Source organism: Cavia porcellus, unplaced genomic scaffold (genome assembly GCF_034190915.1).
Source record: "Cavia porcellus strain 051 isolate PalLab524CR breed Dunkin Hartley unplaced genomic scaffold, mCavPor4.1 scaffold_26, whole genome shotgun sequence".
Classification (NCBI taxonomy): Eukaryota; Metazoa; Chordata; class Mammalia; order Rodentia; family Caviidae; genus Cavia; species Cavia porcellus.
This window is the reverse complement of record NW_026947509.1, coordinates 41,703,862-41,730,871: the sequence shown is the minus strand read 5'-3', so window position 1 is coordinate 41,730,871 and position 27,010 is coordinate 41,703,862. Positions and strand designations below refer to the sequence as shown.

Below are 27,010 nucleotides of genomic sequence, written 5' to 3'. Positions count from 1 at the left end.
TTGATCAACAACTTGCTCTACATCACATAGAACCATCCACATCTCCTTGGAATTCTCCAATATTTGTGATAAAAAAAAAAATCAGGCAAGTGGAGACTTTTAACGGACTTACGTGCTGTAAATTCATCCTTAATTCAAATGGGAGCCCTTCAGCCCGGCATTCCTTTACCCTCAGCGCTCCCTGCTGGTTGGTTTGTATATGTTATAGATTTACAAGATTGTTTTTTTAACATCCCATTACATCCAGAAGATAGAAAACGGTTTGCTTTTTCAATTCCTCAAACAAATTATCAAAGACCTTATCAAAGATATCAATGGAGGACTTTACCCCAAGGAATGAAAAATTCCCCAACTATATGTCAAATTTATGTTGATGCAGCATTAAAACCAGTGCGTGCACGATGGCCTCAGGTTTATACGGCTCATTTCATGGATGATATTTTATTCTCATATAGTGATAGAAATGTTTTAGAAGATATTTTAAAAACTTTACCTCAATATTTTTCTCCGTTTGGACTTGTAATAGCACAGGATAAAATTCAAAAGGAAGAAGTTAGTCATTATTTGGGATATATTCTTACTAGACAAAAGGTGATTCCACAAAAAATGTCTATTAGGAGAGATAAGTTATCCACTTTAAATGATTTTCAAAAATTATTAGGGGATATTAATTGGCTTCGTCCCACACTAGGTATCCCTACCCATGCATTACAACATTTGTTTGCTACTCTACAGGGCTCTTCAGATCCATCCAGCCCTCGTTCTTTAACAGCAAAAGCAGAGCAAGAATTACAGTTTGTAGAACAACGAATTAAGGATGCATTTTTAATTAGGATTGATCCTAAATTGCCTCTAACTTTATATATTATTAATACTTTTCAATATCCCTCTGCAGTTTTAGGTCAAAATGCTATGCCAGTAGAATGGGTATTCACTAAAACTAAGCAATCTAAAAATGTTATGCCTTATATTGACATGGTTGCAGCTTTAATTATGAATGGTAGAGCTCGTTCTATAACTTTGATAGGAGAAGATATAAACAATATAGTTATCCCTTTAACTAAGGAACAATGGGAATATTTGTTGTCAATTACTGAAACCTTACAAATTGCTTTAGCAGATTTCATGGGAACTTTTTCATATCATTTTCCTAAAAGTAAATTATGGGATTTTTTTAGACGTCAACAATTTGTGGTTAATACCTTATTAGCTGTACAGCCAATTCCACAAGCTTTGACTATATTTACAGATGGATCTAAAAATAAAGCTGCATATTGGACTCAAAAATCTTACTGGGTACGTCAGACAAATTTTAACTCTGTACAACAAAATGAACTTTTTGCTATATTACAAGTGTTTTTAGATTTTCATAACCAACCTATTAACATTATAGCCGATTCAGCCTATTCTGTTGGAGTAGTGACAAATATCTATTCAGCTGTGTTATATTCTAATAAGCCTGCTTTATTGTCTTTATTTCAAAATTTACAAATACATGTTCAAAAAAGAAATCATTCTTATTTTATTACTCATTTACGTTCTCATTCTCAGTTACCCGGACCATTAGTATCAGGTAACAATGCAGTGGATTCCTTAGTTATGTTCACCACACCCGTTGAAGAACATCAATTTAATCATGCAAATGCAGGACATTTGCATCTTAAATATAAGATACCTTTTACAAAAGCTAAACAGATTGTAAAAGCTTGCCCTATTTGTAGACCATTACATTTAAGAATTATTCCCGCAGGTGTCAACCCTCGAGGAATTCAACCTAATGAGTTATGGCAAATGGATATTACACATGTACCTTCTTTTGGTCGGCTTTCTTATGTACATGTAGTTATTGATACCTATTCTTCATTTCTATGGGCTACTGCTCAACAGGGAGAATCCACTAAAAATGTTATTGTACATTTATTGGAGACTTTTGCAGTTATGGGAATTCCTTCTAAAATCAAAACAGATAATGGACCTGCTTATACTAGCAAAACATTTAAACAATTTTGCGATCTCCATAATATTATTCATATTACAGGGATTGAATATAACCCCCAGGGTCAAGCTATTGTTGAAAGAGCACATGGCACTCTTAAGTTACAAATTAAAAAATTAAAAAGGAGGAGTCAGGAGGATATTCAGATACCAATACTGTTTAAATTGCAAAACAGTCCAAAAACATTACTGCATCAAGCATTGTTTATTTTAAATTTTCTCAATTTACCACAAGGTGAAATATTAACTAGAGCTGAAAAACATTTTGAACAGCAACAACAGCCCTTTGTGATTAATGAACCTATTTGGACTAAAACAGCTCCAGAGGCTGAATGGGAGAGGGGCACATTGCTCTATAAGGGGAAAGGTTTTGGTTATATCTCCACAGAAAATGGAATTCAGCAGTGGGTCCCTGGACGATGGATCAGGATCCGCGCCTCCAGACCCTGTTCGCCAGCCCCGGAGACAACTCCCCAAGGAACCGGAACCGTGCCTTCAGAAGCGAGCGCGAAACCAGCTAGAGGCTGAGGATGCTGAGCTTGTTCCTATCGCAGCCATGGCCAGATTAAAGCTAAGAAAATCCCGCCGCTCACAGCGACCAAATTTAAATCCCCTCCCTACATGGGGACAATTAAAGAAATTGACCATAGAAGGGCAACGGCTTGTCCTTCAAGCAGGAAAGCCTTTAAACCCTGAAAACTTGTTTTTAGCTTTATGTGCCTTGCTCACTGTTGCGTTGGGGACTGAGGTACCTCCGCATTCGTACTGGGCATATATTCCAAACCCCCCTTTATTAGAACCTGTAAAATGGGGAACTAGTGATATTTTACTTTATACCACACCTAGAGAAATTTTGTCAGCACCGTGGGCTGATTTAACCCCCCACAATCAAGATGATGGGACATTATTCAATTTTACTTATTATGGTAATCAAAGGCCTATTTGCATTGGGGAACCGCCTTGCATCCCTCTGGGATGGCAGTATTGGATTCAACATGGAATAAAAGCAGGCAACAAAAGAACAAGGCTTCAAGCCTTGGCTGCTCAAACCTTTAATGTTACCTGGAGAAATTTAACAGCACCTGATACAAATACATTTCCTGTATGCCCTGAATTCACTTATAAAAATATTTCTTATAATCCCATAATTTGGCAACTATGTATGGGAAAATTTGCTAAAAATATTGATGGGTATATTATTTGGGGACCATTTGGAAAATTCGTTAATGGATGTGCTGAATGGAATGAGACAAGATGTAATCTCTCTGTTGTGTATAGTCTTCCAGATCCAAAGAAAATAACTGACGGAGCTCCTATATTTCATCAGAAGACGGCTCTTTTGTGGTGGGGAGATGGTGGAATCGCTAACCCTGCTGTTGCAGCCGAAGAATACCCTCATCACCTTCAAAATCATATTTGGAAGATTCCAGCCGCTATGCAACCTGTAACCTTGTACAATGTTTCCTATTCAGGGACTAGTCGATCTGTATCTACTACTTATAATTTTACTAGGTTTAAAATGTATAATATTACTGTTTGTGCACCTCTGCCTTATGTCTTTTTAGTGGGAACTTTTAATTTTACACATTTTTCTTGTACTTGTTTAAATTGTCAATTGTTTACATGCTTAAATAGCACACTAAATTTCACTAAGCCTTATACAGTTATGCTGTTACAACAAAAAACTCATATTTGGTTGCCTGTAAATTTAACTCGACCATGGTCTCAAGACCCGGTAATTTCTGTTACTACTGAATTTTTTAAACATCTGTTAAAACGTACAAAAAGATTTATTGGAATAGTGGTTGCTGTACTGTTAAGTCTGATAACTGTAGCCTCCCTAGCAGCAGTCTCAGGAATAGCTTTACAAACCTCTTTGCAAGAAAAACATGTTGTAGAATTATGGCATGAAAATTCTCATGAACTTTGGTTAACTCAGTGGCAAATAAACGCCAGACTACAACAACAAATAGACCTCCTTAAACAAACAGTTGAATGGATGGGTAGAAAAATATTGGCTCTTCAGCATCAAGTGTTTTTAAAATGTGATTGGAATTCAACTACTTTCTGTATAACCCAACGACCTTATAATCAAACAGAACATGAATGGGAAATGATTAGAATGTATCTAAATGGAAACACCTCTGCCCAGGAGGAAATAGAATCTTTGCATAATCAAATTGACAAGGATTTTGCAAAGCAAAATGATGATGAATCCCTAGCACAATTCGCGCAATTGCTTGCTCAATCTTTGAAAGGATTAGATTCCAAAGGAATCTGGCAGAGCATAACCCACACTTTTAGTGGCATGGGACTTAGTTTAATTATAGTTCTCATTGCCATAGTTCTTGTGTATTTTTACTGCATAAGACGAAATACTATTAATAACCTGATCTTATGGAAATTGTTGTTAAAAAATAAAAAGGAAGGAAGTGTGGGGGATGAGGTGTCACTTTGTAGGCCCAACCCCCTCTAACCTGCAATTTACAATAGCCGCCCTGGTATGCGAGAAGGAGGTAGAATAGGAATGCCTGTTCTTAGTGAGCCCTCACCCTCTGGAATTCATACTGTGAGCTGGCTTTGTTTTGCAGAAGTCTTGAGGAAGTGGCTGGCCACCCTTTGTGACACTAACAGCAGACAAATTAACAACATTCTTGAGCTAATGAATTTCTTCCTGGGCTAGAGAGGTTATGAGAACTGGTTGTGATTATTTACCTCACTTAGATAGCTTTAGAATAAACATTGTAGTCTGTCACGTTGTAGCTTGCCACAAAGAATGCCTTTTCACTACTTAATTATCTGGGCTCTGTGAACTGATCGGGTTTACTATATATGAATCCTAAAATAAAGATTGTGCGTACAGTGCAGTGCAGTGCAGTGTAACGCGGTGCAGACAGCAAAGGTGTCTCTCCTGTCTTTCTTTTCCAAGCGCTGTACCCCCCGTGTCCCGACAAGGCGTGCGTGTGTGTTTACCTTGCCCGGAGTTCAGAGTGCCCTAGACACTCACGACAAAAAAATATGCAACCTAAGTTCATATATCCGTCAAAACTCTCTCTAAAAATTAATGAAGAAATAAGATACTTTCAAGACAAGGAGGAACTGTGGGAGTTCGTGGCCACCAATCCAACCCTACAGAGAGCGCTGAAGGACATTACAGAGAAAGAGAGGAAGAGATATCAGGATTACAGCTACAGTGGCAGAGAGGCCTCAGTGTACGGGGCAGACCATGGAATGAGGGAATAAGGTGGACAAATTATAGCAGAAAAATGGAGTAGCAGACATGAGGCAGAGACGGTAAGCTAGTCTTTGGTAGAGACAGCTCTGAAACTATATTAAAAAAAAAAAAAAAAGCAGAGGTCATTGCTAATGGTGTATAACGATTTAAAAGACACAGTAGTCCTAGTGCCATATTTAGATTGAATTAAATTTGTTCTGGTCTGTCCACTCATATCAGATTTGAGGACACAGACCTCTAGAACCAAAAATAGCAGGTTATACCATAGTAACTATCCTTATTTTCCTATTGACTTAAGCTGAAATCCTGTATTACTTACATTGTCTTACTAAGACTGATCTTAATTGTATCTGAATCATAAGACTATTGGTTGGCCTTGACTGATCCTATTTGAAATCGGTATGCGTGTTAGAATCAACCCTAAAAGTAGAGGAAACTACTCTGAGCATGACAGGATGTAAAGGATATCCATACTGGTATGAATCAGTAACAGCTCTCAAATACTACAATGCAGTCAAAGATAAGTTTTTATAAAAATAGGTGATAGTATATTTAACTATAATAAGCCAGTGTTGTCGACAAATCTATTGAAAATAACAAGAGAAAACATAGTAGCTACGGAAGATCATTTATATTATAGTTTTATAAGTCTTATCCATTGCATGTTTATCTAGGAAATTGTTTCGCTGTCTTGTTATGACTTGGTTTTCCCTATAATACAGAGAGGATAGGAACAAATACTTTGAGGAAGAGACCTGAAAAACCCGAGGCTTATTTTGTAGCATTATAATATAAATTCTAGCAATCTATTGCTTGCTGATTAAAATGACTCTGGACTGGTTTCTTCAGCTCAACTTCAGTATATGCAGAGATGGGGACGGCTATCACAAAGAGAATGAGAGATGCGATGGTAGTTGGAAATGTCTTCCCTAATCTGGAACTTGAGGACCTAAAAAGACTCCATCATCCTGTAATGATTCGATTTGTTCTATAATATGCAATAAGTATAGAAAGTGGGTGAAGTTAGGGACAACTATTTGTAAGAAGCTAGAGACAGTTAGATAAGGTAGATCTCCAGTGGACTTGCTTTGAAATCTGTATTTCTTTAAATTGTTTTTTATTTTTTTTTTAAATGTTCTGTTCTGTTTTGATATGGTTAACCTTATCCTCTTAGAGATGTAAAACAAATAGGTGGGACTGATAATCATATTACGGAGCTTTTGTTCGGCCATAAAGCAGAATGGTTTGTAGGGTCACTTTTTTGAATGTCATTCTAAATACTTTAATTCTATAACCTGAACAGCCATTTCGAAGAAGACAATTTGTAACTCATCAACTGGCAATTTCTTACCTTTTGTTTGTCTGTAATTTAGTATTATTTCTACCCTTTTTTTTTTAATCTCCATGTATTTTTTTTTTCGTTTCCTTTTCTTTAAATAAATAAAAAATAATAATAATAAGAAAACGCTCATTAAATTGTATAAATAAAAGAGAAGGATGTTAAATTGCCAACTTTTTAAACAATGGATTTGAATTATTTTTCTTTATATTTTCTTAAACTTTCTTTTCTCAATTTCTTATGTGCATTAATACTGTTATCTTAAATGAAGGTCAGAGTAGTATGTTAAACAAGTTACATTCTACCTTTGTGTTTCTACTCCTTATTATGCAATTGATGTAGTTTTCCATACTCTATTTTCTATATATTGAGTTTTGCCATGAAAATACTGACATACTAAACAAAATAATCTTATGTTGTACAAAATCCGCTTATAAAGATATTAAGGTTTCTTCATGTCGATACTAACTTTGATATCTTCTAAACAACTATAAAAGGGAGTAATAGACACTGGAAAAAACTACCAATCATCTAGTTGCTTCAGATCTTTGTGTGTTATATAATACAGTTAGGCTATCAAAAATATATTTATTGACCGAGTGTGGTGGTGCACTCCTGTTATCCCAACACTCGGGAGGCTGAGGCAGGAGGATCATTGCAAATTGGGGACCAGCCGGGGCTACAAAGTGAGCCCAAGACCAGCCTGAACCGCACAGCAAGACCCTGATATGAAAAGCCAAAAAATAGAAAACATATATAAACATTTATTAATGTGCTTCACTGATATTATTCGATCCCTGGTACCGATAAAAAAGGAAAAAGACCAAAAAAAAAGGTATTATTCACCTTAATCCTGAATCTTTTTTTTTTTTTTTTTGTCTTTTTGAGACAGGGTCTCGCTGTGCAGTTCAGGCTGGCCTTGAGCTTACTTTGTAGCCTAGGCTGGTCTCGAACTCCCAACATCCTCCTGCCTCAGCCTCCTGAGTACTGGGATTACAGACATGAGCCACCACGCCCGGCTTAATGCTAAATCTTAATTTTCTCTTTCTATACATATTTTTGTAAGACAGGGTTTTGGCATGTTGTTCAGGCTGCCTTTGAACCCATTATACAGTCCAGGCTGGCCTTGAACTTACAGAGATTCTCCTGCCTCAGCCTCCCAAATGCTGAGATTATAGGCATGTGCCACCATACCTGCTTTGTTAATTTTCTAATAGAAACATTTTTTCCCATTATGGGAATTATTGTCACTGTTTACCCATAAGCAAAAAATTTTGAGTACATTTATTATTGTTTGAGAGAATCAATATATCACTAAAATTTCTTTTATAGTAAAAATATACTACTTTAGGGCTGAGGAAACAGCTCAGCAGTAGAGCGCTTGGCAAACATGTACAAGGTTTGGGGTTCAATCCCCAGGAGGAAAAATTTAAAAAAATAAGAGAAGGTAAGGGAAGAAAAGAACAAGAATGGAAAAGAAAAAGGAAAGGGAATGAGAATACTATTACTTCAGTATTTATAGAAAATGTTAGGGGCTGGGGATTTAGCTCAGTAGCATAAGCGCCTGCCTTGCAAGTGTGCGGTCATGAGTTCAATCCCTGGTACCGATAAAAATGAAAAAGACCAAAAATAAATAAATAATTAATTAAAAAAATAAAAATAATTATAGAAAATGTTATGTGACTGACATGGCATCAAATCATTCATTAATTTTTATTGAAATTATGCAAAAACACTACATGTCTGGAAAGAAATCTGGAAATAAACACACGAAGTAATGTCTTGGACACTGTATAGAAGAATAAAGGCCTTGGGTCAAAAAGAATCTGAAACTTTGATTCACACACTTGCCTAGTCTGTGTAGTCATTATGAATACATGTCCTGCGTCCTCAAATGTAAGCAAATGTAAGCATCACTGAATAAATAGTGGTCTTTATTTTGACTGACAGGGTTTCCTTTTTTGGTTTTAGTTCAATAACACTTTCTATAAAAACTATGTTTTTTTTTTTTTTTGTCTTTTTCCTTTTTATCGGTACCGGGGATGGAACTCACGACTGCCGGGCTTGCAAGGCAGGCGCTTATGCCGCTGAGCTAAATCCCTAGCCCCCAAAAACTATGTTCTTAAAGAAACACACAAAATATGGAATTAAAATTTTTCAGCTGGACAATTTAACCTTGATTTCTTTTCAACTCTGTCTCTAGCATCACAGCCTACCTGTTGTTCCTCAAATTCGCTAAGAGTGCTTTCGCTTCAGGAATTTTGTTGTTCTTTTTGTGAAATGCTGGTACCTGCTTTATGTGGCTCCTCATGGCCTACAGGTTCCTCTGCACACACACACACACACAGCAGTGAGCAGTGTCTGGCCTGCCCAGGTGTGCTCCACAGGGATTCTTCATGGCATTTAGCACCAGCTCATCATGTATATCTTTGTTTCTATCTTGCCTTGCCCCAGTCAAAATGTAAGCTTCTAAAAGGCATGCAGCTCGCTATGCAGCTCAGGCTGGCCTTGAGCTCACTTTATAGCTTAGGTTGGTCTCGAACTAGCAACAAGCCTCCTGCCTCAGCCTCCTTGAGTGCTGGGATTACAGGCCTGAACCACCATACCCAGCTCAAAGGGCAGATTTTTAAAATCAATAGTCTGAACTGTGTCTGCCAAACAGCAGATATACAAGAAATATTTCTTAAATCAATCTATTTAGGTAGTTATTTTTTTATATTTTTTTTTATTTTTGAAAACAGAGTTTCACTATGCAGCTTAAGCTGGCCTTCAACTCACTTTGTAGCCCAGGCTGGCCTCAAACTCACAGCAATCCTCCTGCCTCAGTCTTCTAATTATATACTACCACACCCAATTAAAATTTTTTTCTTATTTGAAGCTATCAGTCAGTTAATGACATACAATTTGAGTTGGAGTGAGAAACACAAATTTCACTGAGCAATCCACATTTTACATCTGATACTCCTCACAATCAATGACATGCATTTATAAGAAAAATCTTTTGAAAGCAGGTTTCCAGACTCAAAGAAGACAGCAGCTACAAGTAAACGTTTGTCAAAATTTTTCAAAGAAAGTCTTGATCATCTTAGTCTACTCTGATACAATACAATATACTTAATAGCTAGCCATCAAATCAGGAGCAACCAGTGTCTTTAAAGGCTATAAAGCATATTCCCTTTCATGAGCCAAAACGCTAATCACACAAAGAAATTAGCTTTCAGTTTGACTATTTAAAAAAAAATTTAGATAATTACAAATGATGGGCTATTAGTTTCAATCAACATACAGTTAAATTACATACTTAAAAGCAAACACGAATCATAAAAATTCAGTAATATGCTCAAATTTAAATCAAAACATGAAACAAAAGCTCCTGACAATCAAAGACAATAATCATTGTCATCTTCCTAATAGAAACATACCTTGCAGTTCTGTAGCAGTCTTATGAGATGTTCGAAGCAATTACTGTTAAGAAAAATGGCCTGCAGAACAGGTCTATCTGTGCAGTCTAGCATAGCTGTGATGGTATCTAGGAAAGTAAAAACAAAACCATCCACGTTAGAGTCAAAATTTAAGATCTAAATTTAGGAAGTTAGACTTTTCAGTTCACAGAACAGATATAAATTAACTGGAAAACAACAGGGAGGAGAAATATAAAACCTACAGTTACAGAAAGGAAAAGTGAACATTTTTATGCTTCGTTATTTAAAATATTTGAATTTAATATATAACTTTGATATATACATATTTCTCAGAGATTTAGGTATTCTTCCATCATAAGGCTCAAGTCTAACCAACTCTGTATTCTTTTACTGATGTACTTTCGTGATCAGAATGGCATTCACATAAACAAGATATGTTTTTATTATCTTCATTCCAGCTACTGGTGTTCTCCTTTGTCTGCACTCTCACTCTGATCCCCTTCTTCATCTCTAAAGTCCACCTCCTAGTTTCCTGTCAACTACTTATTTAGTACCACTTTAAAAGTATTTTACTGCTTATGTGAGAGAAAATGTGATTATTCAACTTTCTTAGACTGGCTTGTTTTGATTAACAGAATAGCCTCCAATTTGATCCACTTTTCTGCAAAAAAAAACAACAACCTAGTAATACTTCTTCAAAGGACATCCAGCATGGCCGATACCCCAGTTTCTAACAGAAAAGAAGTTCATTTGACAAGGACTCAAACTTATTTACCAACTTCCAATTTATAGTAATTATAAAACATGACATGCTAAACTATAAAGTAAAAACATAAATCTTCCTATTAAAACCATTTCAAAGAATGTTAATTTCAAAGAAAATTTTCGTCTCAAAATGTCTAAACTGATACATACATGAATCTATACAGCAAATCATTAACAGTAAGTGAAGGGGAGATCAAATATTAAAAACTTTCATTTTCTTTTTACTTACCTGAATCTTCTACTTTAACTGTAAAGACAATGTTTTACTTATACAATAAAGAACCATCAGTTAATAATATTTATTTTTAACAATACAACATAGGAATGCAATAAGAAATTATATACTGGTGAGGAAGCTTGCAGAGCAGAGATAGATCATACGGACACTGTGAAACAAAACAATGACAGAGGAAAAGAGAAGGAATACACATAGGAGCTCTGAGAGAAAAACACAAAGAAAGGCCTTCAAAAGGAAAGACAGATATTGAATTAAGCCATACAGACATGTTATAAAAGCATATATAAAATTGACTCAATATAAGTAAAAAACACTATACATGACACTGAAAATTTACTTTTCATAGTTTTAAAGTCAGGGCTGATTTTCTTTTTAATAGTGGTACTCTTAGAGTATTACACGTTAGAAAAATCAATTCTGAGGGGCTGGGGATTTAGCTCAGCGGCATAAGCGCCTGCCTTGCAAGCAGGCAGTCATGAGTTCGATCCCTAGTACCAACTAAAAAAAAAAAAAAAAGAAAGAAAAAGAAAAATCAATTCTGTATTAATTATTTGGAAGTCAAAAAACAAAGCATCTGTTATTACAATTTAAAAATCAACACCTTCCATACATTGGTGCTGTTATTGCAAAAGAAAATGCGCAATACAAAAGCAACAGACAGACTCAAGAAATCTCTACTTACTTAGCATTTTGATCTGTAGAGCTATGAATCGGCTTTCCCACTGTCTGGACCTCCTTTGATTAGGTAGAGCTGAATGATCTGAATTGAGCAATTTGAAATAGTTCTCCAGAATAGTACTGGTTTCCACTTGTCGCTGATCAGAACTGCTAGTAAGAAGTACATGCACCACTTCTGTAAGGCACTGCAGGGTGAGTTCTACCTTCCTAACCACTTCTTCAAGATCTCCATCCTCCCAGGAATCACAATCTGCCAAAACTCGCATAAGAACTTCCATGGTGGCTGGAGAAATTGCTTGCAAAGCGTTCCTCTGGAACATTAAAGGCAATAAAAATGAAAAACAATCTAACTGCAGTTCTGCGAAAAAGAATTAATAAACCTGTAAGGCACTTTTTCTTTCAATAAGTCAGCACATATAAAATTTTAGTGAATAATTTAACAGACACTGATGGTGTTTTATAAATGTTAAGTTTTCCCTTTCTCATGCTGAATGAAAAATGTACTTCCTGTCTTCCTTTGCAGCTAAGGGTAACCATGTAACAGTCCTGCTTAATGATACGCGGTATACATGGAGAGTGCAGCACTTTGCCCTTGGTCCTTTTACCTTCTCCTATCCTAAACACCTTACAGTATTAGTGAAAGGAAGTACCACAACGGAAGGAGCTCAACATTCAGCCTCCCCATGTTCCTTAACAGGGGAACCCTGGTGTTTCCCTAGATGCTCAGCTACCAAAAGGAGGATCACATTTCCTACCTCCCCTGCTGCTAAGGGAGTTGAGAAAGCAAGTTCTATTTTTTAAATGTGAACATATCTGACTTCTTTGCAGTCCTATCACTCAGACTGGCAAATAAGACTTTTTAAAAAGACAGCAAATATCAGCTTTTCTCTCTTTTTGTTTTTTTCTGGCACTAGGATTGAACCCAGGGCCTTCAAAACTGAGCAACAGAGAATGACAGAAACATATGATGAACGTTTAGATTTGTAACAGTAAAAGACACACTGCCATTAATCTCTCTCAAAATACTTTCCCTTGCTTCTAATGCATTTATCTAATCAATGGTGCCAGTTTCTGAAGTAGTCTGGGACTACTGAAATGTGTATTTTTTGAGACATGGTCTGCTTATGTAGTTTAAGCTGGTCTCAAACTCCTCAAGATCCTCTTGCCTCAGCTTCCTCAGTGCTGGAATTATACTGACATGTGCCACTACACCCAGCTTGTGGGGTAATATTTCGAAATTTAAACACCATGTTTTTCAAACGAACAGGAGAAGAGAAAGAGAAGGGAAAGGGAGAGTTGGCCTACATTTGTGACTCGCTTGCCTCAGACCCCAAAAGAGCTCCAGTTACGTGAATGCATCACCATGCCTAGAAAGCATCAGCTTTTCACTATCTCTCTGGAGACCACCGGCACATGCCACTTCTCTCATCATGACTACTTCAAGTTCTGTGCCCCAAATACCAGCATAATGGCCAGAACTCTAGAGTTTTCTTAGGGTTAGGGTTAGTATAACGATAACAGAGGGAATTCAGCAGGAGTCCCTAAAGACACCAGTCGCTAGGTTAGCCCTGGATGTTTTCTACTTCTGCAGAGTGCAGGAGACTGAACCACAGTCCTGTATATGCTATGCTCATACTCCACCCTGGAGCTATGTCCCAGCCCCACATTTTTAACTGAGAGAGCAAAGTACACTAACTTAATTGTTATGAATTTATTAGCTGCTTTTTATGGCAAATCATGTATCTACAACTGTGAGATGCTTAGTTTTTATAACTGTAGGTATTCTGTTGAATGCTTATGTATCATGTCATGTAGTCATCATAATTACCCTGTAAATGTTACTGTTGCCATATCACCCACTAAATAAAACACACATAAATACTTTTATCCATTGTTAATTAGTTTCAGATGAATATGAGACTCACACTCAGTACTAAAACCCTTGCTCTTAACACAAAACATTAACAGGCTATATTTTGGGTGAATTCAGATTTTTTTTTTTTTTTTTTTTTTTTTTTTAGTAATGGGGATCAAATTCATGACCTTGTGCCTATCAGGCAGGCACGTAAGCCACTGAGCAAAATCCCCAGCCTGTGTATTGAGAGAGAAAAAGAACAAATTTGCCCATGGGAAGCCCAGGCACAATGATGTGCTCAGGAGACTAGACTTCGTTTTTTCAGTTTATCATGAGATGATCATTCTTATGTCTTCAGATATTCGATTCATCTAAATTCCTTTGTACCTACCCCACATTCAACAAACAATTTTCTGCAAGGCACATCTGTAATCCTTGTACTCAGAAGGCAGAGGAAGGGGGATTGCTGTGAGTTCAAGACCATCCAGGGCTACACGTGAGTCCAAGGCCAGCTTAAACTATCTAGCAAGACACTGTCTCAAACAAACAAACAAACAAACAAACTTTCTGACTTTGGTATAACTACAGCTATATCCTGACCACAAGGATGTTCGAGTATTTTCAGTATAGAAAATAAATTAAGCGTCTATTATCTACTAAATTTTCATGTTGTTTACATTATGGACATTTCTTAGGGCTGTACTGACCCTGGGTACTAACAAAAGTGTGTATCACTGATTCAAAAAGAGAATGAGATCCCAACAAAACACTTCGATTTTCATTTATGCCTATCTATCAATTCTTATTCATGGCAGTGAAAAAACGAGGGAAAGGGAAGATATTGACCCAAAAGAAGAATATAACTGATGTAAGATTTAACTGGAAAATATGACATTGAACACTCTCTTTCATTGTAAGGAGATCCTTATCTTCCATCGAGGTAAACAGGAGAAGGCCATACAACCCACCAGGAAACCCAAGTGGGGATTCTGGCTTAATACCAAAAAGGAACAGGATAGATAAAAGAAAGAAAGAAATTTAAACCATGCTCTAGACACCACAGGTAGTAATAAAAATCAGGCTTTAAAATTTTCAGTGAGTACAAGGGTTAAAACTATGTGTAGAGAAAATTAAAAAACAAAGATAAAGAAGAAAGGGAAATTGCAGCAGAATCAAGACAGGAAACTCATGATAGTATTACAAAATAAATATCCAAGAAAGCAGATCTAAATTGGGCACATTTAATTTAAAAGATTAAATATACAAAGTCACTGTTTACAAAGTGCAGTTTACTTGAAAAATGACAAATGCTCTTTCAAATGTTCCTAACAGAACAGGAAGTACTAATTAAATTATTAAGTAAAGTTTATTTTAAATTATTTTAAAGTAAATTATAAAGTAAAGTAAGATTATTAAGTAAATTTCTTATTGTTATGGGACTAACAGTTTCTTTTGCTTGGCTTTTACACATAAATAACCAAAACACTGATTTTGGGGTTTTTTGTTGCTGGTGGTGTTGGTGTTTTGTTTCTTGACACATAGTTCTTTATAACAAATTGCAATTCTCACCATACCATTTCAGGTTGGCCTTGAACTCCTGCCAATCCTCCTTCCTCAGTGTCCTGCGTGCTAGAATTACAAAAGGCACATGCCACCACACCCGGCTTCTCTGGTTTCTTACCGAACGTAGACAAGGGTTTTGTCCCTTAAGCCCAGAATGCTAAGGTAATATGTCAAAAGTATTAGCACAATTATGTGTCTTTAAATAAAATTTAATTAAATTTTTAAAACTACAATTTTTAGCCAGGGATGGTGGTATACACCTATAATCCTAGAATCTTGAGGCAGGATTATAAATTCAAACACAACCCAAGAAAATTGGTGATTCAGCAAGATCCTGTTTTAAATACAAAAGCACCAAACAAAAAAACAAAACACCAAACAAGAGCTGTGGATGCAGTCACTGTAAGCGTGGGGCTAATTTCCAGCACCAAGAAACAAAAAACATTTCTAACTTTTAAAGTGAAATTGTAACTGAAACATACAATTTGTTACAAAGAATGTAACACAGTAATGTCAAAAAAATATTTTACGTGAAAGAAAAATCGAATTGTTAAAATAGGGAAGAATTTTTAACCTTCTAGGTATGGTGTCACATGCCTGTAATACTCTAGCACTGGGGGGAGGCTGAGCCAGGAGAATTGCAATTCCAGGTCCACCTAGACTGCACAGGAAGTTAAGGTCAACCTGGATTACAGAGTGAGACCCATCTCAAAAAACACAACAAAAAAGAACTTTCAACCTAACAGAAAGTAAGGGGAAAGAGCAAGAAAATTCAAGGTTGATATAATCTTAGAAAAAATTGTGTCTTTATTTTCACTAATCTTGAACTTAAGTTTACTTTCACCTTCATATTAAAATATGAACAAAGCACATTTTTTTAAAATTTTTTTTTTGTCTTTCTCATTTTTATTGGTACCAGGGATTGAACTCACGACTGCCTGCTTGCAAGGCAGGCGCTTATGCCGCTGAGCTAAATCCCCAGCCCCAACAAAGCACATTTGTAGTTTTATCACTGATGCTTATTGTAAACACTAAACCACATTTGTGGTTTTATCACTGATAAATCATACACATTTTCGTATATGACAGCTGTTGACGATAGCCTCTTTTTTCCTTTTTGAAAGGTAGGATTTCACTGTGCTGCCCTGGGACTGCCTCAGACTCTTGGGCCCAAGGGAACTTCCTGCCTCAGCTTCCACAGGCATGACCAGCATGTCATTCACTGCTGGACTATCTTATTTATGTGTTATAAGAAAATATGTTATTACAGCACAACTTGTATGGTTAATATTTCAGTATGAGTGGTTCTCTTGGCGACCTTAGAGATCTTACATACTTAAAAACATTCCAGCGACAGGCTTTATCAAACTGCCAAAAGGATATATACACACATTTAGTAATGACAGAAAAGTGCGTAGACTTACACACTTTAGAAAGCAAGCTGCAGGGGCTGGGGATGTAGCTCAGTAGCATAAGTACCTGCATTGCAAGCAGGCGATTGTGAGTTCAATCCCCGGTACCGGTAAAAAGATTAGAAGGTTAAAAAAAAAAAAAAAGAAAGCAAGCTGCTAGGATTTAATTTCTTTAAATCAACAACAGAAATTACACCTTAAAGTAAGAAATAGCAGCTGAAAGCCAACAAAAAATATAAACTTAGAATACTAAAAACTGTTAAATTTATTTATCTAGCAATCTTACTGTCAATGGTATTATTTAAATTTCTTAGAACCTAGATAAAAATGTGAAAAAAGGGTAAGTTTTAAACAAAATATAAACTTAAAACTGTATGGTGTATGAAGTTAGAAAAATGAAGAACACGTTAAGTGGGCTGGGGATTTAGCTCAGCGGCATAAGCACCTGCCTTGCAAGCAGGCGGTCGTGAGTTCGATCCCTGGTACCGATAAAGAGAAAAAAAAAAAAAGTGAAAGAACACATTAAGCAATCGATGGATAATCTTTGGCATTGTTAAGTTATGATTTGTATCAACTATGACTTATATATCAATTTTCAACACTGTTCTCACCTGCCCACCAGCTACAATGGCTCCGAAGAGGTGCAATAAACAACACTTAAGGCTTTCCTTGAGATGTTCACTTTCCTGAAAACATTCTGCAAATACAATACACAACAAATAAACACAGTTTCTTTCACAACAGGATTAATTTCTAAAGAGTATGTAAAATTAAAGCATGAAGAACTATCTGGCAAAAATGCTGTCAGAGGCAAAGATGGTAAGCATTTTATCTCAGGAAAAAGAGAAATAATCAGGTAGCATTTTGGTACACTGTGATTTCTCATTTAATTCTAATAATATTCCGCAGGAAAATATCCTATTCCTATTTATAAACAAGAAGTTGAAGGATCAGAGGTTAGCATCCTGATTGAAGTAACAGGGTCACTCAGTAACAAGACCTAGACATCAACCCAAACCTGAGATGAAATTAGATTTTGTTGGATTTTTTTTCTATTATTATTGCCTCTTATTAGTACAGACTTTAGTCAATTATAAAATGAAAGAGTCAGACAAAAATATTTCCTGTGTCTACAACAGGGCCAAGATCCTAAATAACAGCAACTTTTCTCTTACCACCATAAATTATCTTGTTATTTTAAAAATGTTACAAGTGGACATGACAAAGAAAAAGTCTCTCCTTGATTTCTCCCCCAGCATACCACACCACTCTCATCTTTGTTTTTTGGGTTTTGTTTGTTTTGTTGAGACAAGGTCTCACTACATATTTCAGCTTTGAACTCACCATGTAGTACAGTGTGGCCTCAAACTCATGGTGATTCTCCTGCCTCAGCCTCCCAAGTGCTGGGATTACAGGCATGGACCACCACGCCTGCCTTATCACTCCCCATCTTGAACAAAAGAAAAAAAGCAAAAGCATATACGCAGTTTTCTCTCAGTATCTGTGGGTGACTAATTTCAGGACTCTTGCTTGAAGACACCAAAACCATGAACACTCAAATTCCTTATATAAAATGGTACAGTGTTTGTGAATCACCTGTGCTGTTCCCGCTGTGTACTTTAAATCATCTCTCCATAATTTAAATACAATGTAAGTACTACAGAAGCAGTGTTCTGCTGCACTGTTTCAGGGAATGACAAGGAAAAAAATCTGTACATGTTCAATGCAAATGCAACATGATTGCTGATTATTTTAAAATCATGTTTAGTTCAATCTACACATGTGAAACTCATGGATAGAGCTGGCAGTACTGCATCATTTTTAAAATTTAATACATTTTAATATTGTTACATCTTAACAGATACTGTCCTGTTTATTTTTATGACCAGAAACAATATACCTTTATGGTGATGTACATTTACTTAACCAGTTCTCTACTGGTAAACTTACGCTTTTCCCTTCTTTTGATAATTCTATAAGAAATATAATTTCACATATAATACTTCATACTTAGGTAAGATATAATTACAGAATTATTGCCAGTATTCTATGTAATATTACCAAAAAAGAAACAGCTTTAAAGTAAAAATGTATTTTTTTTAACCTGTAAAAATTTATTTGGAAGCCAGGTGCAGTGGCTCATGCCTGTAATCTCAGCACTCGGGAGGCTGAGGCAGGAGAATCGTTGCGAGTTCGAGACCAACCTGGGCTACAAAGTGAGCTCAAGGCCAGCCTGAATTGCACAGCGAGACCCTGTCTCAAAAAGACAAAAAAAAATTTATTTGGAAGAGTAAAAGTGAGGGAGAAACTGGCTGCACAGAGCGGGTTCGGGCTGAGTAAAAGGGAAAAACAAGATAAAAGTACACCCTGGAGGACACAGGGTGGACTATTGTGAGGAATAAACCAAAGCCGAGGTAAAATGTACTGCTATGTATTTATAATTAAATGAAGTCATCCTATGTCAGAATAACTGGCACTATAAACACCTAAAAAACTGATGCAACTGCTTCTAGAAATTGGGTCAGAAAACAGTGATATACAGAAACAGGTAAACAAAGTACACCCAGGACCAACTCAGATACCTGTTTAGAGATACTGTATTGGCTACTGCACAGAAAGGAGAAATCAAAAGAAAAAAATGCATATTTGTTGAATTAGGGAACCAGAAATAAATGCTTGGTGGGACACACGCAACTGGAATTTGTGAGAGGAAGAAGATAACACAGGAAAAGTGCTCCAGAAACATGCACAAGACTTACTTTGTGTTTGTCCATCATTCCTGACACAACAGTGTCAAGCTGCACAAGATAGATGAAAAACTACAAGGCTAAATAATTTTGATTTTACACAGAGACAGAACAGTGTTCCATTCAGCCACAAATGGACTCATAAGAAAGTTAATAGACAACAAGGATATAAAATATATCATGTAATCTCTAATTACAAAATTTCAGGATTAAATTAATATTTGACAAAGCATTCAAAAAGTATTACTGGGGCCGGGAGTTTAGCTCAGTGGTGCCTGCTCAGTAAGTGCCTGCTTTGCAACTCAAGGTCATGAGTTCAACCCCTGGCACCAAGAAAAAAAAAGCTAAAGAGGATAATAAATGGTCTGTAAAACAGAACTTACCACACTGAAATTATATAAGAAAGTAATGAAATAAAGGTATTGTATCTGGAGATCATTTTCTTTTCTTTTTTTTTTTTTTTTTTTTTTGCTTTTTCATTTCTATCGGTACCAGGGATCGAACTCCCGACCGCACATTTGCAAGGCAGGCGCTTATGCCGCTGAGCTAAATCCCCAGCCCCCTGGAGATCATTTTCATGAGACAGCAACAAAAATGAAGAAAACCCCTCTCTCCAATGCTGGAGCCAAAGCAAAGGAAATGAAGGATAAGGCAGTGCTGAAAAGTATTAAAAGTCATGAAAAAAAAGTCTCCTACTTTTGGTAACCCAAAACAAAGCAGTCCTAAAAGCAGCCCAAATAGATTACAAGAATGTCCCAGAAGAAATAAACTTAATCACTACACCATCACCAACAATCTCCCAAAAATTTAACCCAACATGAAAAAAAGAGAGCAACACATTCCTTAAGTTCCTGTGCAATCAGTGTCAACAAGTACCTGATCAAACCGGTTGTGAAGAACTTCTGCAACTGAAATGGCCAACGTCAGGCTGGATAGACAGCAAATAGCTTATGGTTTACTGGCTTTGGTCAACAAAACTGAGATTATCTGAATATATGGCTGGCTAACCCTAAACACAGTTTTGCACCACAGGACAACACTTGCATCGCTCAGGGACTGCCTGTACCACAGTGGTCCTATAAGGTTAGAATGGAGCTGAAAAATACCTAGCACCTAGTGAAACCATAGCCAGCTAATGTTATACAGAGAGTAACACATCACTAACGTGAATAATACAAGTGTATTAAACTGTGCCTCTCTAAAATCCATGTATTAAAGCCCTAACTCCCTTCCACAGTGACTATGAGAGATACAGCCTCAGAGGAGGTGATTAAGGTTAAATGAGGTCATATGAGTGAAGCCTTGATCTAATAAAACTAATGTCCTGTAAGGCAGAAGAGACATGAGTCTCTCTTCAATGCATAAGGACACAGCAATAAAGACACCATCTGCAAGTCAGAGACCTCACTAGACACTGAACCCTAATGTAATCTTGATCTGAAAACATCCCAGCCTTCAGAACTACAAGAATATAAATATACTTCTGACATTTTAGCTACCCAGCTTATGCTACTTTTATTTTGTGATGGCAGCTAGAGCAATTACCTTGACACAAAAACCACATGAAACATAAGAAAACAAACACCACCTACAAATCCATATACAGTCTGAACATATATATAAAAATCTTTAACAAAATATTAGCAAATCAAATACAGTATTACAGAAAATAGATAATACAAAAATATAATCATAACCAAAAGTAGTTTAGCCTGAAAATGCAATGTTAATTTTACAATCAAGGGCCCAGGTGTGGTGGCGCACACCTGTAATTCTAGCATTTGGGAGGTTGATGCAAGAGAATCATTGTAAATTCAAGGCCAGTCTGGGCTACAAAGTGAGCTCAAGGCTGGCCTGAGCTACATAGCAAGACCCTGTCTCAAAAAAGGCAAAAAAAAAAAAAAAAAAGAGAGAGAAATTTAACAGTCAAAAATCAAAGCTGGGGGCTAGGGATATAGCTCAGTGGCATAGTGCCTGCCAGCCAAAGTAAGGTTGTGAGTTCTGGTACAAAAAAATAAAAAATAAAAATCGGTCAATCAAAACTGGGCTAGGTTTGGTAATGCACACCGATAATCCCAGCACTCAGGAGGATGAGACAGGAGGATCACCTGAGTTACACAGTGAGTTCAAGACCAGCCTAGCAAGACCCTGTCTCAAAAAACAGAAGAGGTACACAAATCTGTAATCCTAGCAATTGAGAAGCCGAGAGAGACAGGAAAATCACTTCAACTTTGGGACCTGTCTGAACTATAAAGCAAGATTCAGTCTGAACACACACACACACACACACACACACACACACACACTCCCTCTCTTTCTCACACACTCACAAAGAAAAATCAAACAAAAAAATCAATCTACAACACTGAATAACAGGCAGAAGATCTTTTAAAATGTATGAATCATCTTAAATAGAAGCAGAAATATGAAAAAAAAGTCTATATTCATAATAAAATTTCCTCTACGTAATAAAGGACATCAGTTTAAAAATCCATAGCTGCTGGGCATGGTGATGCACATCTATAATCTCTGCAATTGGGAGGCTGAGGCAGGACAACCACTGGGTATTCCAGGGCAGCCTGGGCTACATAGCAAACTCAAGGCTAGCCTGAACTACACAGAGAGACCTTGTCCAAAAAAAAAAAAAAAAAAAAAAAAAAATTCATAGCTTCCATCATATTTCCCATGTACACACAGAAAAAAGGCATCAATGTCTTCTCCCACTACTTCTACTCAATAATATATAGTTTATATGGTTTGGAAAGGAAAATCCTACTTTGTAGATAGATGACTGTCCACATAAAATTCTAAGCATTTATATAAAGTTACTACAATTTACAAGTGAATTTATTTAGCAAGGTCATAGGACTCAACATCAATACAAAAATACATTTTGTACAAAAAATACTTTTATATGCTGTAATAAATGGAAAGTACAATTAAAAATAAATTATTTGGGAGCTGGGGATTTAACTCAGTGGCATAAGCACCTGCCTTGCAAGCACGTAGTCATGAGTTTGATCCCCAGTACCAGAAAAAAAAAATTTATTTGGTGCCAAGGAAGATGGCGGATCAATAAGCAGTAAAGTAAAGAGCCTCTCTGAGAGAAACAGCTCAGAAGCTGGAATAAAACATCCTTGAGAAGACCAGACAGAAGGAGATAGATGCTCTCAACCCAGGAAGAAACTAAAGAGGAAAAAAAAAAAAAAAGAAAGAAAGAAAGAAAAAAAGAAAAGGAAAATGTGGATGGAAGGCTGTAGCCAGACTTGCTGTCACTGGAATCAAAATTCGAAGACATGTGGTCACTGTGAAGTTGGAGATTGGCAGCCTGAGGGCCTTGGTGGAAGGACATGGTCACAGAGGAGAGCAGTGGAGCGGAGAACAGCACTGGCTTGGCTCACAGTGAGTATGGGAAACTCAGTCCTCCCGTGAGGGGAGGACAACATTTGGCTGGGCAACATCTTAGAGTCAGGCAGGATAAGCCTGGAACCAGAACTGCAATGGCTTCAGTCAGCCACTCCTAGTGCAGCGCAGATTGGTGAGAATTGCTTGGACTGAGTCCCGCCTCTGTGCGTAATCCAATAGCCAAGGACAAGGTCTCCCTGAAGCTATATCTAACCAGCCCTGTCCCCACAGCACACACTCATGTGGTAAAGATTCCTAGAGCTTAACCAGCTCAGAAGGGAGGGCCCAGCCTGGCCCGCACCTGTTTGTACTTCAGTGGCCATCAGCAGACTGGAGAAGGCAGCAATCCCTAGCCAGCACACTTCAGAGTATGTCTAGCCAATACAGGAAGTGTCAGGGACCACCACTACCCACTTGTCTGGAAGAAACCAGAAACATAACAAGAGGAAGAAACAAAAGGAAGTCTCCAGCCTCCAACACAAGCAGTACTGGCCCAGGAGAGGTAAACACAGAAGAGATCAGGAGTTGCACACCTGCAGTTTCAGAAAAAGGATCATATGACATAAAGAATTACCTTTGTGACATTATAAAAAAACTCAAAACATAAATATTAATACATGCAAAAGTAGATATAAGAAAAATAATAAAATAATATTTACCTCTCAAGAAGACACAGAGGGAAGAATAAAGGAGCATAGAAAAAGGAAAGAAACCTTTGATGAAGAATATAAAAAAAATCTAGAATACATGAAACAGATTCAAAGAGATTACCAGGAAATTAAAAACTTCCAATGAAAGCTGGCAAATCTGCTTGAAAGAAACTAAAGATAGACTATCAAACCTTGAAGACCGGTTTACAACGTGTGCTCATGAAAGGAAAGATCTCATAAAAATAACAAGAAACCAGGAAGTAACAACACAAAAGCTAGAAGATGACAAGAGGATCTAGAACTTAAGAATAAAAAATGTGAGTGAAGAAGCAGGGGTAAATACAAAGGCTATTTACAGAAATAATTAAAAGAAAACTTCACAAGCATAGAAAAAGGAAATGATATTCAGATAGATGAGGCATACAGAACTCCAGCCAGCTATAACCAAAATAGATCTATGACCAGACATATAATAAATAATCAAGATCCCAGAAATTCAACACAAGAACAGAATACTAAAAGCTGTCAGAGAAAAGAAATAGATCATCTACAAAGGAAACCCCATCAGAATCACAACAGACTTCTCGACCCAAACCATCAAAACAAGAAGAGTTTGGAGCAAAGTATTCCAAGCCCTGAAAGAAAATAACCTTCAATCCAGATTGATGTACCCGGAAAAACTATCTCTCAAAATTAATGGAGAAACAAGATACTTCCATGACAAAGAGGAACTTGGGGAGTTTGTGACCACCAATCCAACCCTACAAAAAATACTGAAGGACAATCTAGAGAGAGAGAAAAAAAAAAAGACCATGATTTCAAGAATAGCAACAGAGGAGGCTGACTGAATGGGGCAGACAGTGGAATAAAGGGGAAAAGTAGACAACCAATGGCAGAAAATAGCATGGCAGGGAGGAGGCAGAGAAGATCGGCCATAATCTCTAACATGGATGGCCTAAATACATTAACAAAAAGAAACACAGACAGAGTGGATCAGGAGATAGGGCCCATCAAGATGCTCTATATAAGAAATATATTTAATCTGAAAGACGGTTTATAAACTGAAAGTCAATGAAAATAATGCTCTGTGTGATAGGGAACCAGAAAAAAGAGGGGATAGCTCACCTATCAGCTGCAGATTGGTTGGAAAGACATAACACTTTTATACAATGGAGAACTACTCACCCATAAGGAAGAAAAACCTTGAGGCTTTTGTAAGTAAATGGATACAACTTGAGACCAAGCTCAGGGGTAAAAAGGTTCAGAACCACTTAGGTAAATAGTGGGTTGCCTCCCTAATCTAAAAACCAAAGGAGTTAGTGGGATGCAAAATATACTATGCACTTTGGGAAAGTGAAAGGGGAGGAATTGTCTAAATAGTGAAGGCAGAGGACATTGTTAATCTTGTATGATTTGAAATCTATGTTGCTTTCATCACTCTGTGTAGTTTGGTTATATTCTGTTCCAGTTTGCCTACTTGTACTAGATTTGAGGGCATAGACAGCTATTCCAAAGATAGCAGGATATACTATGGTAACCATTTTAAATTTCCTATTAACTTAATGTGAAATGCTGCATTGCTTTCACTGCCTTGCTTTAACTGATTTTATTTGAATCTGTTTTGTTTGATTGCTGTCTTGTCTTGACTGATTTTATTCAAATCTTTTATGTTTGATAGTATCAAGTCTGAGAGTATAAACAACAACTCTGAAGGCAGTAAGATTCACTACAATACCTAGTTTGGTTTGACTATTATCCTCTTTTGAAGCCCTATAATGTCTTCAATGTTTTGTTTTTATTGATTTTGTTCCATACCGCTACGTGGAATTTTACTGTACCTGATGATCTGGGCAACTCTACTGAAGATAACAAGAGACGTCATAGTAACCATTGTTGATAACCTCGTATTGTGGTTTTAAATCATGTACTATGTCCATCCTTTTGGACATAGTACAAATGGACATAGTACAAAAATGACTCCATTTTTTTTCTCATTTGCTTTTATTCTTTTCAAAATAAAAAAAATTATTCATGGAGTGAAAAAAACATGAAAAATTCAGGATACATTAAGAAAACATCTACACAGTTCACACATGCAGGATATAAAGGGTTCTAAATTGGATATGGTGTCATATGCCTATAATTCAAGGATTCAGGAGGCTGAGGCAGGAGGTACCCTCTTGAGTTTAAGACCAGCCTGGGCCACTGAGTTCAAGACCAGCAGCTGACTATATACAAAAGGACATTGTCTCAAAAACAAAAACAAGATATAAAGGGTTCTATGAAATACTGTGCTTTTAAACCAACATAGCTCTTGTATCCATCCACCAAATTTGTTTTCATAACCTCAGCAGCAGGACCAAAGAAGAGCCCCTTGACTGCTGCAGACTCCTGCTAAGCACAAACAATTTAAACTGGTCTAAGGCATGCAGAATTTCTATTACCACAAGGCCAGTTCTGGACATAGTGAATCATGGAAATGTTAATTTGATTATCTAATTAAAGTCAATTTTACTACTGGTCATAATGCAAAGGGGTCACTGCAATTATTTTCACTAAGCAGACAAAATACTAGTTCTGTCTTATTCTACTTCACAAGAAAAATAAAAAAGAATTAAAGCAAACAGCAAATTGTTAAGATCAGGAAAATCTGAATACAGAATATAATCAGTAAACATATGCAGTGTTCCTTTTCTATTTGCAAATTTTTCTGTATTTTAAAGTTAGTATGATCATTTTAAAGAAGGAAAACCAGCCCATACGAGTCACACATATACACAGTGGCCAGGACTCTTCCAGGTTGTGAGGGCTTTTATCTGAGTGGGTGCTAGGAATCAAACCCAAAGCCTTGTGCACACAAAGCATGGGCTCTCCCACTGAGCTACACCTTCAGCCATGTTTCCTGTTTTCCATAAAAATTCTGAAGTTGTAAAGTATGTTACTATAGTAAAATATTCTGCTCACACACACCAAATCAGCTCTTCTTAACAGAAAAACACCAAGTGAAAACAATCACCAAAAATAAATTACTCTAGTGACATGTTCTCAACCTTTATCTTATAAATTTAAAATTAGGAGTTCAGGTCAGATTCAGAATAAGAATAAATAACCAGAGAAAAATGAAAATCAAGGTGAAAGTAATTAGTGTGTTACTATACTTACGGTAAAAAAAAGGAACAAATTCCACAGTGAGAGAAGCTGGTTTATGTTTCTGTCTGCTCTTTTCCACAGAACTAAGGGTTCGTCTATTATTTAAAAAAGACAATTAATTGTAACATGGTCAAGTAGAAATGGTACAATTACAAACATAATCATAAAACAAATTTAACATTCATTTCTAATTAATATACTGAACAATTATCTCCAAGACTGACATAATTCTTAAAAAGAATCTAGCAAATAATTTAAATGATCACCAATAAAAGATTTCCTCTTCTAAATTACAAAATGTGAACTTATAGCCAGTTTAATTTCTAAATAACTGGAAATTAGCCCAGCAATGGGGCACCTTTTAGAAACAAATCCCAAAACTGCAACTGAAAACCTATTTATTTATTGCAAAAGATCAACACTTCAGTTAAACCTGAGTAGTAAGTTTTAGTTTAGAAAAAACTTATACATTTATCTTTTGTTAAAAACAACATGGGTACCACAGGTTTGCCCTAACTAAGCTGGCCAGCACTGCTGAACTGACAACTATGGCTAG

At 36.6% G+C, this 27,010-nt stretch overlaps 1 protein-coding gene across 6 annotated transcripts in view; it reads right to left on the bottom strand.

Moving 5' to 3' along the window:
• Window positions 1-27,010, bottom strand: part of Nbeal1 (neurobeachin like 1) — a 177,170-nt gene that overhangs the window by 116,335 nt on the left and 33,825 nt on the right. For 4 of the 6 annotated variants that reach the window (XM_063237279.1, XM_063237281.1, XM_063237278.1 and 1 more), the window contains exons 7-10: window positions 26,467-26,549; window positions 17,114-17,199; window positions 11,677-11,983; window positions 9,992-10,098 (exon numbers count right to left, since the gene is read on the bottom strand). In XM_063237279.1, the coding sequence (XP_063093349.1) occupies window positions 9,992-10,098; window positions 11,677-11,983; window positions 17,114-17,199; window positions 26,467-26,549 (583 nt within the window). Of the gene's footprint in view, window positions 1-9,991; window positions 10,099-11,676; window positions 11,984-17,113; window positions 17,200-17,846; window positions 17,952-26,466; window positions 26,550-27,010 lie in introns of those variants that run through there. The other 2 variants (XM_063237284.1, XM_063237283.1) reach the window with 2 other exon arrangements.